Source organism: Cavia porcellus, unplaced genomic scaffold (assembly GCF_034190915.1).
Source record: "Cavia porcellus strain 051 isolate PalLab524CR breed Dunkin Hartley unplaced genomic scaffold, mCavPor4.1 scaffold_31, whole genome shotgun sequence".
In the NCBI taxonomy this organism is placed as follows: Eukaryota; Metazoa; Chordata; class Mammalia; order Rodentia; family Caviidae; genus Cavia; species Cavia porcellus.
Window position 1 is genome coordinate 10,353,051 of NW_026947514.1, and position 17,075 is coordinate 10,370,125.

At 53.3% G+C, this 17,075-nt stretch overlaps 1 protein-coding gene across 3 annotated transcripts in view; it reads right to left on the reverse strand.

Annotated features, from left to right (window-relative positions):
• Positions 1–17,075, reverse strand: part of Itpk1 (inositol-tetrakisphosphate 1-kinase) — a 144,286-nt gene that overhangs the window by 58,941 nt on the left and 68,270 nt on the right. The window contains exons 3-4 of one of the 3 annotated variants that reach the window (XM_063241098.1): positions 6,241–6,313; positions 1,919–2,044 (exon numbers count right to left, since the gene is read on the reverse strand). The exons of 1 other annotated variant lie outside the window; for it this stretch is intronic. In XM_063241098.1, coding sequence (XP_063097168.1) covers positions 1,919–2,044; positions 6,241–6,273 — 159 coding nt within the window. In that variant the 5' untranslated portion in view covers positions 6,274–6,313. The remainder of the gene's footprint in view (positions 1–1,918; positions 2,045–6,240; positions 6,314–17,075) is intronic. One more of the 3 variants, XM_003462649.5, reaches the window with a different exon arrangement.

Below are 17,075 nucleotides of genomic sequence, written 5' to 3' on the forward strand. Positions count from 1 at the left end.
ACTTTACAACAGGGCTTGGCACATCGTGACTGCTCCGCAAATGTTTCCGGTTATAATAATGATTGCTATCATTACCCACTGCCCAACCTGTCCAGAGAGTTCAGCAGGGTCCTCACGAAGCTACCATCCTTCCATTTATTCCATGAGAATCCCTGCCCCCAAGGTCTCTGCAGGTCCTCAGAGGGTATCACCAGACACACCAGACATTCGGAGGCCTCCTGGAGAAGGCGAGGTGAAGCAAATGTGGACAGACTGGAGATGAGGAGATGCTTTAGTGGTACCACCTGGGGCTGCACCCATGATGGTGAGGGGCTAGGGTCCAAGAAGACAGAAGAGCCACTTTGCAGGATTGATCAGTGGGTCACCTGAGAAAGTGACTGAATCCTGGTCCTGCCAGGCTCCTGCGGAGACCCTGCATATACTCCTGACCCTCAGTTTCCTGGTTATAAAATGAGGCAGGCAAGTCCTACCCCTGCGACTTCAGGTAGGCTGTGGAGATTAAATGTTCATAGGGTTGAGTGAGGGCTTCTCAGGCTGACCCTCCACGGGACAGACGCCCAGTAAGCAGTCAGTCAATGAGACAAGTGTCTCCCGTTTGCTCATGCTCCAACCCCAGGGTCTGGTGAACTTCCAGTGCATAGCCAGACCTCAGCAAGTGTGATGTGGATCTCCAGGGAGCCTTGCTGGGGCTGGGGATGGTAGTAACATTCAACATCACCGTTCAGCTGCTCTGCCCAACAGGCCAGAAGATTTGCCTGTGACCAGCACCCATTTTACAAATAAGAAAGCTGAGGCTCCATAAAGTCACAGAGAACCATGCCCATGCCTTTCCCATGCTCTCAGCTCCATGAGAAGATACAACCCAGCAAGTGGGGGGACTCTGGGCTGCTGGCAGAAGGTATGCATGACATGGGGACACCTCCCCACCCCACTCCAGCCCCGCCATCATCAGTGCACCACAGGCCCGGAGCAATTGCAACTGGTCCAGGACCACTCCTAGCAGGATTCCGTGGCAAAGAGCTGGCCGAGGAAGCAGGCGAGAGCCACTGGGAGGTGAGGGAGGCTGAGGCCTGTGGCTCTGACTACGTGGGAAAGAAGAGCACTGTCAGCAGCACAGCTACTGTGCGACAAGAGCCCCTTTGTCCTGATGGAGAGAAATGAATGCCAAGTCCCCAGTTATCATACAGAAGTGCTAGCACAGGCACCCCTGTCCCGCCAGGAAGGCCTGGGGAACAGCCACTATTCCAGTTACATTTTTTGCTGATAATATGACTTCATCTTTCGTGACCCTGAACTGATTCCCAGAAAAATCACATCTGTGCACAAGAGCACACACACACAGGGCAGGCCAGTGGCAGTGGCAGTGGCGGTGATAGCGGCTGCTCAACATGAAAACCCTAAGGGGGCCAGTGAGTCATCTTGGGGTCAGGACTGGGAAGCTGCTGAGGAAATGGGTGAGGGGTCTCAATACAATACCTCAGGCAATGCTCAGCAAGGCGCCCACAAGGCCAAGGCAACAGACAGATAGGGAGGGCTCTCCACCAAGGCACAACTTAACTCAAGGCCCTCGTGGCCCCTTGCTCCAAGCACAGCAGAAAGGCCAAGTCAGAGCCACTAGTCAAGGCTGAGCATCCCAGTGCTGAGGATGTGGTGGCCACATCTGTACTCACAGGGATCTGACCACACCCATATGAGCTGGGTAGCAGGGGTGTCACACGCCCCGGGTGTCCATCCTCTGAGTCTAAGGCCTCACTTGCAGAGAAGCGCTTGCCAGGAAGCCACGTCTTGCCAGTGGCAGAGCCACGTCTGCAGATGGCACACTAACACAGCAGCTACAGCTCTGCCTGTAGCTCCCGGCAATTCCCAGGCCTCCCTCTGCCTCCTGCAGGTCCCACAGCCAGCAGCCACCTTCACTCACCTGGAACCTGTGCACCAGCTCCAGGGACTGGCTGTCATTCTGGTCAGCTTCGAGGATGACATCGGTCAGCTTGTGGATAATGACATCCAGGGGCCCCTGCTCCTCAATTGGTCGGCTGAGATTCAGCTGCAAGGCAGGAACAAAACGCGGGCAATCACCTTACCATCTGCCCCTTCTACAGACTAGCCTGAGCCCCCAAGGACCCCCACACCCCTGTAGTACATTAGGAGGGGCCAGCACACCAGCCTCTACCAGGGCAGGATAGTTCAAAGGTCCGGGGTCCCCCTGCTCCAAGTGCAAAACTGAATCCCTTCACTGCCCTTGTGCAAAATGTAGGCAGGACTGACAGCTTGTCTCTGTCCCTAACTCCTCAATGGCAGGGCCCACATTGGCACTTCTGGCCCCCATACCCCATGCCACCCAGGAGCAGAAAACATATAAGCAAGCAATGCTATAAAACGGTTACACAGAAAAGCATTTATTGAATGCATCTCATCTGCCCAACAACCTAGGGAAACTGGGCCCAGAGATGTTAAGCAAAAGGTCTGAAGTCACAGAGTCTAACCTGACCCTGAATCTGAGTGAATACTCTTTAAAAGCACGACAAGTCTCAGCAAAGCTGTGGTCCTAGCAAACCAGCCAGACCTCCACTGGGCTGGGCTGTGGACTCACAAAGAGCTGCAGAGAACAGGACTGCCTGCAACGGGGTAGTGCTGCTCATGCCGCTCCATGGGGGTGTATGTTTATTTTTTCAAGATCCTGGGATTGGGGAGATCAGGCCCCAAGGGAGCCAGAGCTGCTGGCTGACAGTCGGCATCACCTGATCCCAAGCCAGGAACACCTGCCAACAGCCAGGGCAGCCTGACACCATGCTTCCTGAACGGCCAGATGTCTGCCGCCAGCACACAGCCACTACCACCTGCGAGGCATGTCCCATGGAGGCCGTGGCGCCAGCGCGGCACCTGGCTGACCCCCCACATGGCCTCAGCGGGGGCCAGAAAAGGCCACAAGCCCTGCCCTACCTCAACCCTGCCCAAGTGCACCTCCCTCAGGATTCAAGGCTTTCTCTCCATTGTCAGCAAAGACATCAAACGACTGCTACAAATGATTGCTGGGAGCAGGCATGGTGCTCAGAGCCTACATGTGCTCGTGTTGTTTTATTTCCCACCACTGTGAGAAACGATTTTACAATGAGAAGAGTGGAGAAGAGTGACTGGACACCTACCCAGGTCCTCAGTAAGAGGCAGCGGAGGCGCTAGGAAGCAAACAAGACCTAACACAGGGCTTGGCATCCAGTCTGCCCACCCACCCAGGTCCCTTCTCTGGCCTGGAGCCCACTTGGTACCCTGGGAGGCCTGGCATTGACTGAGCTAGGACAACGGCAGAAGATGGGAAGAAGGGAGCAGCCGGGTGTTCACCCGTCTTCACACTTCTTGTGATGCCCGGCCTGCCACCTGTTGTATTTCTGTCAGCGGCCACAGCCCCTCTCCCAAGACAGTTATCTCCGTGGCTCCAGTTACACTTTCGGTCCTTTTGTCCCCAGGCCTCGGGGTGGTGACAGCTCTCCACTGCTGGTCCACCCTGCGGGTTACTCTGTTTCTCCCGAGCTCCTGAGGCCTTGCCCATATCCAGGCGCACCTAAGAGCTTGTTTTAACCCTTTTCAGAACACACCAGTTCTTCCCTGCTAATCTTCTTAAATCCTCTTTTTTTGTTGTTGTTGTTTGCCAGGGAAAACGTTCAGGGATCTCCCTTATTTAAGGAGAAAAAAATAAACCCAGAGACCTCACAAGGAGACTGAAGAATACACTTCTCTCCCCATGGTGACGAGGCTGTGTACAAATCAAAACAACAGCAAGACCCAGATGGCTGAGGCACTACCGTGCCTCCTGGGGTCCCCGATGAGGACAGAAGTGGGGTCCCAGTGTCTTCCTGAGACCTGACACATGTTCACCCTCACAGCAAGCCCAGGCGCCGGAGAGAGCCCTCTCCCTTCCAGACTGGGACAGCAGGACCCAGGATGGGGAACAACCAACCAAACCAAGCAACAGGGAGAGTCAGGCAGCAGGCAGCAGGCAGCGGAGTCTCTGCATCAGCTCCAGCCGAGCTGCCGCTGACCTGGGTTTGCCATTCCATTGGCTTCGGTTTTCCCTCGAGTAGAAAGAAAAAACTTCCAGGGCTTTTCTGGCTCAATTTGCAGACTCTATATTACAGTACATTCAGCTCCAAACCCTCTCCCCCCCACACACAAAAAACAGCAGACTCCGAAGGCAAGGTAGAAAAGCCAGAGGAAAGAAATAGAGAGAAGAGGGGACTCTTAAGTGCCATGGATGCCAGTGTTCTCAGACCAAAGCAGTTACAAATACAGTGATGGGGGCAAAAAACCACAAGGCTGGCACGGCCACACCTGTCCCCCACATCTCCAAAGACAATTCCCCAGGTCTCCCTGCAGCACCAGAGACATAAATCAGCCTGAGAGGCATGATAACACACACCTGTTAAAACTCAGCATTCAGGAAGCTGAGACAGGAAGATCACTAAGTTTGAGGCCAGCCTGAGCTACACAGTGAGTTCAAAGCCAGTCTGAAATATATAGTGAGACCCTGTCTAAAAAAAAACAAAAGAGAAGGAAGAAATCAGCAGGGACGGAGCCGGGAGGTCCCCTGAGGATTTGGGAAGGAGGTGGGTAGAGGGAATCTCTGGCATCAGCCTAAGGCATGCAGACCTAACAACCGTAGGCTGTTTGGAAAATAAGCTCTCTGCGTTCCTGGCCATGCTGCTAAAGGTAAACAGTAGAGATCTGGAAGCCAGCCACTTTTCTCTGTGTATTTTCCAAGCATTTTTATGCCAGCAAAGCCCTTTCATGAGAACAGCAACTCGGGACATGCACCAGACCCAGCCACTCTCTGGCTGCCCCCTCTGCTGCAGCATCTTTGCAGGCTGTAAATGGGATCACTGTGGTTCTAAAGGCTCTTCAGGCACCTCATTTTCCCAAGTAACCAGATGTGACACCTCACTCTGAAAGACTGTTCTCCTGAAAACATTTCACAGGAGTCCTAGTCTCCTCATTGGCTGGCAAGGTCAGGCTTCCATGTGAGCAGACAGAGAGAGGGTCTGGCTGCAGGGGAGGGGACCCCAAGGAGAGAGGATGTGCACAAGCCAGTTCTGTAAGGGAAGGATCCACCAGAAGAAGGGATACTGCAGAGGGCTTCAGACAGGCTGGAGGTGGAGGCCTGGGCATAAGCAATTGACTCAAGTTTGTCATTCTGCCTTCTGACCACACTCTGCCCCCCAGTAAAGAGAACATTTCCAGGGACTTCTTGTTCTCTTCTGGAGAAGGGATCCGCTGCGTCCCTCTCGGCAAGAGTGAGGATGTCTCGATGAAAGGGCTGCCTGCTGAGGCCAGAGGAGGTCCGCGGGCAGTCTGTTTCCAAGTCACGCCATCCTGGGAGGCCAATGCTAGACGCTGCTCTGTGCAGCGTGCAAGGTTCAGAATTTGGAGAGAACAAGGGGCCAGTGTTTCCTCAGTCACAAAGCAGCAAGGCTTGTGGGAGAGGGGTGCTGGGAGGAGGCACACAAAGGCCTGCAAACTCCAGTGGCCCAAGAGTGACCTTTGACTTCCAAAATAATTAACCCAATCATGCCCAGCCTATTATCCAAGGTGAGCCTGGCCAACACTGTTCCCTGCATCTGGAACCAGAGAGGGGCGGGGAAGCCAGGCCCGGAAATCACCCAGCCCTGCGGCTGTGTCTAGGCTGGGGAAGATCACTTAACCACTCCACAGAAGTTTCCACATTCACGAAATGAGGACACCAGGGACTCCTCCCTACACCTCACAGGGCTGTTTGACTCTGAGAGCAAAAGTTCAATCCTTTTTCACACTTCTCAACTCACCCCACCCCAACAGGAAACATTTATGACTCCCTCATGTCACCTGTTTCCCCAGGTACCTCCCTCCAGCACTGCACCAGGACTTCAAAATACACAGCCACCTGCTTAACTCATTGTTTCCAGTCACTGTTTTCATGGGACCTAGGAAGCCCCTCGCACCCCCCAGCTGCGGCTGCTCATCGCCTCGGGCTTTGGAGTCCCTCACCGCCAAGCCTGTGGTATCACAGGATCAAGGAAGTACAGGGCTGCTGCACAAAACCTACAGCTTCCGGAACTGCCCGCACAGGCTGCCATGACTGAGGCTCGCAAAGCTGCAACTAGAACGAGGTGCAAGGACGCCTGCAGGGCTGGCTCCTTCTCAGAACCTTGACTTCATCTCTGAAGCACGAAGCCTCACCAGCAGAGCTCTGGCCCGCAGCTCTCCCGTACTTACTCTGTGCCAGGCTCTGTTCCGAACCTGTGGCATGCAGGGACTCCTGCGATCCTCACGAGAGTCTGAGGCAGAGCTGGTGAGAGGGGCAGAGCAATTAAAAGAGGCCAGGAGGTCTCAACGTTTCACATACATTACTACCAGTACCTCGCACGCAGTAAATGTCAGCTGTGGTATTTCCCGCTCCTTGCTATTCATATTCCTACTGATGAGGGAACCTCCCTGGTATTGAGCCAATGACAGTTCAACACAGGCCAGAACATGAATCTGCAAAGCCTCATTGCTTCTCTGGCTGACAGCAGAGGCCTCCTAGTGCACACTGCCACACCAAAACCTGCTGTTCTGAGGGGATGACAATCAGCCTTTGTGAAGTGCTTATTTTGGGTTCCACACTAGGCTAACAACACTGACTCCATGGGGCACAGATAAGGAAACAGAGTCCCAGGGATTGAGTGACATACCTGAGGGCATGGAATTACAGTACCAGGAAATCCAGTTTTCTTGAACAACCAAAAAGCTACACCTGAAGCAGAGCGGAAAACCCAGGTCTTCTTCCTGCCAAAGCCAGACCATTACTCCACACCAGGAGGCATCCCAGGTGCCTCGGGCTTCTCTTTGCCTCCTCCTTCCCTGATGCACCATGTGGAATGAAGTGCTTTCAGTTGTGGCTTCAAACAGACACCACCATGTCACAAGTTTTGCCTCAGCCATAGGTAAAGCAAATCACTCATACAGAAAGCGATAAGGAGGTCTGATATATGCCTTTTGCATTCCAAAGGTCCAAGCATTCAGAATGGAACCATCACGCCTAAGTTCACAGCCTCGAAGGCACACACAGATCTCAGGAAGGCGAGGTTAGGCCGAGCACTGCATGGAAAAACGGACAGACAGCAGTCTCTGCAGAGTGCAGGGTGCCAGGGGACCTCTTTCCAGGACTTTATTCCAAAGCAAGCTCAGGAAGGAGATGGAGGTTTTCTGCACATGCAACTCCACTCCTAAAGGAGCAGAGCACCTGCGCCTAGCCACCAAGACCAGCAGGCTGGGCCACGGACAGTAGCCCAGACCAGGGAAGAAGACTGTTATACACCCTCCCTGACTGCTTCCCCGGTTTCTCAGCAGCTGCTTTCCAATTAATGGGGTAACAAAAAGTAGGAACAGCTTGGCCAACTATTCACACCTAAAACATGAAGGGTCAAGGTGATTCAATGGCCAGATGATGATGGTGTCTTGTGAGCCAACTTTATTTCAGAGTTCAGAGCGAGCCAGCAAGCATGGCCCCTTAAGAAGAGGACTGAACCCCTGTCCTCAGGAGCTGAGGAAGGCCTGGCTGTGCCCAGGGCTGGAGAGCAGGTTCAAGAACAGACAAAAAGGATAAGCAAACCTATGTCCCCTGACACACAGCCTGTTCCTAGGATGCTGGCCTAAGGCAAGGGTGGGCAGTCAAAGGCCACATGGACAAGACAGAAGACCCAGAACACAGAGCAGGCTTGCGGCAATAGCACCGCCATCACAGGGACTTAACAAGAGCCACCAAGACGAAGCCAAGAGCCCTCGGAGGAGACAGGGGTGTGTGCGCTGTAATACAGTCTTGCAAAACAGCATTTGCTGTGGAAAACACCAGAGAGGAAATAAGGATTGGGGCACTGGGAGGACTGTGAGGACAGGAGCCCTTTCCTGGACACAAGGCATGGCTGCCCCTCCTGGCTCCCTGCTAAGTAAGACTAGTCCTGGCCAGTGACCTGTGGCAGAAAGTGACCCTGTCACTTCCCAAGCAGAGCCCTTAATGACAGGTGTGTGGGCCCCTGGCTCTTTCTTCCCTGGCACCAGCCCAGCAACCTCTCAGAGAGAAGATGCTCACACTCTGAGCGGGTGAGATGGACCAGGCCCCCACTGGTCTCTCACACAAGTGAAGTAACTACTGGTTTAAGCCACCAGGATATGGGTCACTGTTGAACACAATCGCCTCATCTATCTTCACTGATACCACAGGTTCCCTTAACCCCAAGGTTTTTCTACTTTCATTTGTTGACACGAGTATGGAAAGGTTGACAATTAGGGGAGAAAGGTAAGTTAAAGCAAAGAGGTCCCAGCTGGGGTTTGGAGGTTGTTCTTTGTTTTTGGTTTGGTTTGGTTTGGTTGGTTTGGTCTGAGGCAAGATCTTCCTATGCAGCCCAGGTTGGCCTTAAACTTGTGATCCTCCTGTCTCTGCCTCCCAGTGATGGGATCATAAGTGTGTGCCACTGTGCCCAGCCCCGCTGAAGGTTTAAATTACAGTTTAATGTTCATATGAAACAGGGAAGCAGGGACTGACTATAAGGAAGATCACTTGCCCAATCCTCTAGGATCAGAAGACAGAAACTGAGGACAGAGTGAACCATGAACCCAGCTATGCTCCAGCGTACAGAAAAGCAGCCAACAGCCTCTCAGTCCACCCCCAGAGGTGGACTGCACGCGCCCTGGCCAGGCAGGCTGCTGCCACTCTACTATTGTTCACAGTGGTGCCCTTGGGCCTGAGACAGAGCCGATGGGAGCTAAACCCTCCCTCTGTCGCCAGGCACGTCTCTTCCTGTCCTAAGGGGAAAGCACAAATCACAGGCTGCTGGAAAAAGGAAAGGGAAGGGATGGAGGAGAGCCTGGAAGGTCTGGAGCTACACAGAGGGAAGTCAAAGACCATACAACAAAGTCAGCTGTACTCTGTGCACGTGGAGAGGGGGCAGTGCGAACTCCCATTGCCAACCCTGGGGAGGAACCCGCAGGGTCCTCTTGTCCCCAGCACTCCTTTCCCTGAGATTTGCCAATTCTTCCTCCTGAGCCACCCAAGTACAGAGGCCACCCCACTCCTCAGGCAAAAGAGTCACAGGGCAGGGCTGAGTGTCCTGCTGTCCAGACCTGGGGAGGGAATGGCCCCACCCCCACAACTGTTTCCTCACCTGCAAAGCGATGGTAAAAACATCCTTCCTACAACCATCTCCAGCCCGGGCAAGGGGCCGGGCACCAGTTCGCAAGCTCTATGAACAGAGCCCAGGGCACAGATGTCAGCGAGCAGTGTGTCTCCCAGGATCAGGGGAGGGTGGACTGTCTCCAGCTAAAACAGAACCGTTTCTAGCCTCACTTGGCTCTCTACCTGCGCAATCCTAATAATTCCTCCCATCAACCAGGACCCTTAGCAGGTATAGAACTGAGCAGATTGCATACATTCATGTTCTCAGCAGGCAGGGGTCACAGTGGCCATTTACAGATGAGGTCAGGAAAAAACCACCAAGCTGAGCTTGTATTACCAGCAAGCACAGGTGATGGCCACCCCTACACCCAGCCCCCTGTGGCCTAGGACAGGACTTCCTAACCACCCCGCTTTCAACTTCAGGAAGAGCAGGGGCTGGTGGCACAGCTGGGCAGGCACCTTCCCCCAAGATGACAGGGAGCTACAATGTGGGCCAAGGTATGGTCTGAGGGGCTGGTTCCTGCCCACCCAAGAGACAGGGACAGGTGCCTCTGCCAGTGCCTCCCTAGACATACAGAATCCCCAACTAGCATCAGACACGGCTCTGGGAAGAGGAAGGAGCAATTCTGAAATCTCAGCAGGAAGAACCAGAGCTTTCAACACAGCGCCATCTGAAAGCCAGTGTCAGGAAGCACAAGGGTTGGCAAGTATCACTGAGTACATCTAGCTCCTGGGTTCTGAGCCAACCCAGCCTGCCAGTGGTGGACACACAGAGCGGTCTTTGTAGTCACCAAAAATTAATAAACCAAGCCCATCAAGAAAGGGTAGGTGGAATTACTCATGGTACTCCACATGGTAGAACACTAGGCTGTCATCAAAAAGCTTAGGGAGTGATCTCCAAGAAGAAGCAGGGCCCTAAGTACGGAGAGCCATGGAGAAAAGGCTCACACAAGCACCTCCTTGTGCGTACACAGCATATTTTGGGGCACTCCCAAGGAACCAGGGGGGAGTAGCCATCCTCAACCCAGTATGAAAAACCAAAGCTTGCAGACCTTGGGGAAAGAGAGGTTCCTCATGCTGTGTGCTCTGGAATCTCAACCAGTAAAACACCTTAAGATTTCCAAATTACTGAGTGAACAGAAAGTAGAAAAAGCATACCTTTAAAGTCAGAAAGGCCCAGATTCAAATCCAGCCAGAGTCTGACATATACACGAGCACCTGTTGTGTGGCAGGCCCAACTCAAGGAACTTCAAAAGTGTTACTTCCTTTCAGCATCTCAAGGACTTTCAAGGCAGGGCATTTCCTCTCCCTAGAGTCCCATGCTAGTGGGAACCACAGGACTCTGGTCTCCAGGACTGGGGACCATAGAGGAGGACAGTCTGTGTGGCAGTGCCTGGACCTTCACTCAGGTACTTTTAATCCCTTTGAGCCCCAGCACCTCTCCAGCATCTGACCAGACACTGCTGGTGGCGCTAAGCAGGGCACCTAGTCCAGAGCAGGCCCTCGGGTGGGCACCAGCTCATCCTGCAGCCTCTCTGCTCTCCAGCCCTCCAGTGCCTCCTCAGCCCCAGTCCTTTGGGGAGCATCTGCCTGGAATGCTAAACAAGAACTGCCTTTCAGGTTCTGCAGACCTTCTCCATACCTCACTCAAGTCTGAAGCAGCCTGGCCTGACAGAGCTTACCCTACTGGTAAGCAGCAGAGTCCATCTCAGCCCAAGGTGAGGACTACATCTTGTTCCTTCTTATGGGCTCGTGTGGCCCAGAAAAGTGCCCAGTTGTGCCATTGGCCAGCAAGCTTGCACTGAAATGACCTACCTTTCACCCACCCACCTATATCCATCCATCCATCCATTCCTCCACTCACTGATCCATTCAATAAGTACCATGCACTTATACAACCACTACTGGAGACCACGAACTCACAATGGCTAATTTGCATACTTCCCTAAGAGATAAAGGAGGCTTGGATTATGGTATCACCCTTTCAGACTTCCAATTAACTCTTGGGATGGGCCATCCTCTCCCACTCCCTAAGACTAAACTAAGACTACTAAAATGAAAAAGAACATTCCAGAGCAAGATCTCTCTCTCTACCCTCTTGAGACATCCCAGGGTTACCCACTGCCTTCTGAGTACTGACTTCTGAGTACTGACCTCTTGCACTAACCCCTCCTGTCACCACATACGCCACTGCATTGTACACACCAAACAAAACAGTGGCTGAATTGGAGTATCTGGGTCTTTGCCAATCCTGAGGCATTGACCCCCCAGCCCCCCATCATGCTCTACTAAACTTGTCTTTGTTTCTTATTTCACCTTTTCTCCATGCTCCTCATATGGACAGTTGGAGATCTTGGCCAGGTCCCCAAAAAACCACTTCTCCAAACAAATGTTTGCACCCTCTTGCATCGAGAAGACGTGGACTGGCAGACATTAGGTAATTCACAAAAGGTAGTGCTAGGAAAGCGCAGGTCCAAATGTTCTCCAAGCACAAATTCTTACCCGCTTCCTTCCTTACAGTCACTGCCTCCCTGTTCTTCAGCACCCTGCTCTCCCCACCACCCCAACCAGGCTGGAACCCCAGTGCTGGGCTAGGGTGTGGGGTGCTCCAAGGGGCCTGCTGGAAAAGTGCCCAGTCAATGAATTCTGCAAGTCCCAAGTGGCGTCAGGAATAAACTGCAGATATTCTTGGTCTGACAGAGAAGAAAATCCAGGAGTCTGTAGACCAAAAAGCAAGTAAGGACACTGGAGCCTGCCCAGTTCCGGCTGTTGAACATGTCCTTACACAGGACATGTGGCCCACAGGGCATCAGAGAGGGCCAGAGGCTTTCCAGCAGCTAGCAGGCCACGATCCATAAGCACTAAAGATGCCTCGGCCCCCACAGCAACCACAGAAGAGGGAGGGAAAGGGGATATACCTTGATCACTGACACAACTTCTCAGGCCAAATCTTGTCCCCCTAACAGGACAGTGAACATCTGAAGAGACCTGGCCTCTGGGTATCCATCTAGAGTCAAGCATCACAAAGATCAAGCACCAGACAAGGATTCTCCCAAACCCAAGGCAGTGGACAAAGAGACAGGGTAACAGAGGGAACAACGCACAGTCCTCAAGAGACTGGCTTCCTCAGCACACCTGAACAGCAAAGGTGACAGGTGAGCTGTGGTGAGGTGCAATTTCTCCATGAGCTCCAGCCTGGTGACCTCTGAGGCACTCGCTGCCCTTCCTGCCTCCCCACTCTTTCCACGGGAACTTCCCATGAGGCCTGGTTCAGAGTCACACTGGAGCTGCTTAGTGCTGTCTGCAAGCCCCATGACCCCCGTGCTGGCTCAGCAGATGTGGCGAGCAAGGGTGAAGAGCGGGGTGAGTGTGTACCCGCAGGACAGCAGACCAGAGAGGGTGCGGAACACCAGGTGGCAGCATGCGCCCCGCTCAACAGCTGTGAAAACATCACGCACACAGCAACAGCAGCCCTGCCTGTTTCCACCCTTTATCTAAGGTTCGAATAAAAGGAAGCTCTGCTGCTTCACAAATCACCCACAAAAGCTGCTCTTTATTCTGTTCAGGTTTTCCCGAGACTGAGCTCTCCTTCCTGGGGCTGTTTTCATTCATCTGTCCTCCCATTCAGTAACTCTGGTGAGTGACATTGTGCCCAGTGTAGCCATGGTAAGATGAGGTCATCCTGGAGTAGGGGAGCCCTTAATCCAACATGACTGGTGTCCTTGTCAAAAGGACCTCTGGATAGAGGGCGCACAGAGAGAACAGCATGGAGGTGAAGGCGGAAAGGAGGGTGACACATCCACAAATCCAGGAAGGCCGAAGATCAATAGCAAAGCACGGGCAGAACAGGGCCAGGCCTGCAACAAATTCTTCCTCATAGCCTCAGAACAGAGGGAAGCAGTGCTGCCCACACCTTGACCTCAGACTTCCGTTCTCCAGAACTGCGACACAATAAATGCGTGTCTGCTGTTTAAGGTGCTTTGTGGTGCTTATGACAGGGACCTTGGCAAACGTGAAGCCTCACTAAGGAAGCAACGTCTCAGCTGAGATCTAAATGAGACGGAACCAGGGAGACCTGGGGAGTAGGTTCTGAGCAGAGCTGAGCAGGGCAGGGCAGTGGGTGCCGGTCTCAGTGGTGTCAGCAGCAGCACAGAGACCAGTATAGGCTGCAGGCAGGGGACAAGGAGACAGGGGCGGGCTGTGCAAGCGATTGGAAACTGGGGTTCCAGGGTGATGGGAGCCCCTGAGGACTCCTGCAGGGCAGCTGGGGGCTCTCAGTTCCCTCAAAGGAGACTACGCCATTAAATAAGCTAACGCCTACGAGGAACTATGACCGCTTTGTACAATGAGAAAGTGAGTAATCCATGGCAGCTGTCAATCCTATGGCTCTGAGGAACACGAGGCTGGGATAAGAACTTTAAAAACCATAATTCTTTGAAGAGAGCAGCTGACTGTGGGGTCAGGGTCCTGGCACCGATGCACCGAATAAACCAGGGCCATCATCTTCCCTGTGTGCAGCCTGAGGTCTCAGGGTTAAAATGTGGATCTCAGTCCACGCTGAGGCCTTTGGGGAGGGCTTCAAGAGCTGGTGGTAGGAGACAGCTGTTTGCTCCCAAATGATCCCACTTCTCCACCCCACCTTCTCCCTTCTCCCCTGCCTAGCTGAGGCCCAGGATATTTTTTGTGCTGACAAGGGAAAACACATCTCAGAGTCTGAGTGTTTCCTTTATCTCCAACCTCCTCCCAGAATGGCAACTAGCAGCCTCCGCTGCAAGAAGCTAAGAATTCTCCAAGCCCAAAATACTCTATGTGCATCCTCTTCAACAATAAGATAGGAAAACTTGAGTCAAATTTCTACAAAGTATGCATGGATTCTTTAAGTCTGAAGCTGTATTCTTTCTATATTCATTTCTTCCCAATCCAAAAACAGCATCCCTTGAAACAATTTCCAACCTAGAACTACATTAATGAAAGAGTATTACCAAAAGGTATTCTTTAAGCATTCCATGAAAAAGAGCAGTTCAGTATTCAGAATAATATATGAAGACACCAAGTTGAGACCTGCAGGACCTCACCGCTACTGTATTACACTCATGCATCTTGGAGACAGGCAATGCTGAAACCCTTTCTTGCTTCCTTGGGGAAGCCAGCTCACAGGATTTAAAGACCCACCAAACCACATCTGAACTCCACCAGCAATGAGAGGAAGTCCCCATGGATCAGGCACAGGCCACACTGAAGGTAGTCTGATGTCCTTGAATACTTTCCAATTAGCTATATCCTGGAGGACATGTGTCAACCTGGCTCTAGCTGTGACACTGGCAAGTCTCTAAGACTCATGATGGGACAATGGTATCCTGCAGACTCTAACACATTTTACAGCTCTGAACAGCTGCTCTGATGCTCAGGGCATCAGGGAATAAGGCCAGCACAGATCGAGTACCCCATGAAGCCAACCTTTCTCTCTGAGGCATGAGCCTGAAGCCTCTGGCCAGGGCCCAAGGAGATACCAGCTCCCTGGGCAGCAGCCACAAGCCACTTTCGAAAAGGCCTGGTGGCAGAGATGCCAGGGGAAAGACCTGGGAGAGCAGACGTGCACACACCCTGCATGCACATGAGGAAGGTGTGGGTCCAGGGCCTTCCAGATCTACAGACGAAATCTGTGCAGATTCCAGGTTCTACTCAGAGGTCCATGACTATGTGTCATTTGTTATCACTGCAATCCTAAAAGTAAGAGGAGCTCTGTGTCATCTCAGAGGAGCAGGGACAAGGTCAAAGAAGGTTTGCTGATTGGCTAGTCAACTGTGCTAGCACCACTGTGCTTTGAAACAACTCTGAAGAAAAAGCCACTGAACTGGTGAGCTTTGGCTTCCTCAGCTGTGAAAAGGGGAAGAGAAGCAGTCTCAAGAGGCAGGGTTACCTCTGGGCACCTTGGGGACAGTTCCTCATCAGAGCAGGGACCACACCCAGGGCCCACAGCAGCCAGCTCCCTCCAGCAGTCCCAAGCATGGCCAGGTGTGGAAGGGAAAGTGCTCAGTAATAAATACATCACTGCCCCAGGGGCATGAGGGCCAGTGCAGGATGGTCACAGGAACTGGGGGAGCCACAGAGGGCCAGGTGGGGGCTTCTGCCTGAAAAACCTGAATGTGAACCATGTCCCAGAGAGGCCACATCAACAATCACAGGAGAGCTGTTGTCCAGCTCAACAACCACAGGAGAGGTCCAGGTCAGAAAGCCAGGCATGTGAGGGCAGGAAGAGGGCCTTCTGGAGAGAGGAAGAACGGCAGGAGGCTGTCAGGCAGCACAGATGGGAGGGTGACAGGAGGTAGGCCACAAACAGCCTGCATGGCCTGGAAGTGCAGGTGGGGGCACCGGCTGGAAAGGGCACTACAGGACTTATTCCTGTCATGGGGTGGTGGGGTGGATCCCTGGTGGGCAGCCTTGCTCTAAAGCCAGGAACAGGAGAGAAAAAGCTTCGATGCTGAGGCCCCAGACCCCCAAAGCGGTTAACACTTTCCTGTGAATCCCACCTAACTCCTGGTCTGACATCTTCCTCCCTTGCCCTCTCTCAGCATCTGCCCAAGTCACACTGCACCTGAAGTATCCAGGGGTTCCTATGGCAACCACCCTCTCCCATGCAGAAGCAGGAAGACTCTGGAAAGCCCATACCCACCAGGGCCAAAGTCACTGTGTTCCTTGGGATGCAGGGAGGCCCCTGAGTTTCTTGATGTTGACAGAGAATTCTCCTTTCCTCTGGGGATCCTGCAGGCACCCTCAGAGGGTGACCCAAGTTCCTCTGGCCAGCTCTTACTTGCAACCTCTTTGGGAGCGCCCCCTCCCCCCATCCCAGGAATGGAAATGGAAGTGGGCTCCTTCTCAGCTGCCCTGAGGGCAGGGTATCTGCCTGCTGTGGTTTCCTGGAAGCAAGGCCAGTCGCCTGTGTGCTCCTTGAGACCTGGAATATCCTGCAGGAGGTAAGGACTTGGAATGTCTACTGCTGGCTGAGTGGACATGGAATGACTCATCATGGAGAGTCAAATGAGAAACCCAGAAGGGCCCCACCACAGTGGACACACTGGGGTCAGGCAGATGGACAAGTCATGTCCACAGCAGAGACCGCTACATGGCTCCAGCGCACCCTGGCAGATGGGGTGTGCCGGGGTGAGGCCTGCACCCTGAGATACCTCCACTGCTGGGCCCGGTGCCTCAGTGCTCCCTCCACCCTGACATCCTCCCCACCCTTCTGAGGCATGACAGGTCTTCCCTTTTCAGCCCCACCTAGGCAGCTGTGGACACCTCCTGCTTTGCCACCTCTCTTCCCTCCACTTGCTCTAGTGTCTGGGGGACAGTGGCCTGCACTGTCTGCTCCTTTCAACTAAGCAAACTTGGGCTCTCAACTCACTAGGCTCTGATGAGAGACCCCGGACACTCCACGCCATGCCACCTTCATGCACCCCCACCCAGAACCAGCACTCCCGATACGCCCATCACACCCTAGGGCAAGAGGGGGCTTGCCAAGGCTGACACAGTGGGCCATGCACATTTCAGTGAGGCAAAAGAAAATAGTGGTTCTTCAGAATGACTCAAGGGTGTGACAAGGACACAACAGCGGTCTCACCCGCCACCACTCAGAGACGGTGGGTGAGCTGTGCCTCAAAGGATGTGGGCCACCTTCTCCATTACCATCCGTGGACACAACTGCACACACACACAGGAAATCCCAAGTAACCAGTTCAGACTAATCACTGGAAATTCTGCATATGGAAGTCAGGGGATGGGGAGGTCAACAAATGGCCAAGAAGGCAGTGTTGCTTAGGAAACAGGAAGAAGACTGGGGCTGCAGAGCACTGTGTGGGTGCCAGCAGCACTGGAAAATGGAAAGTGGAGGTCTACAGGG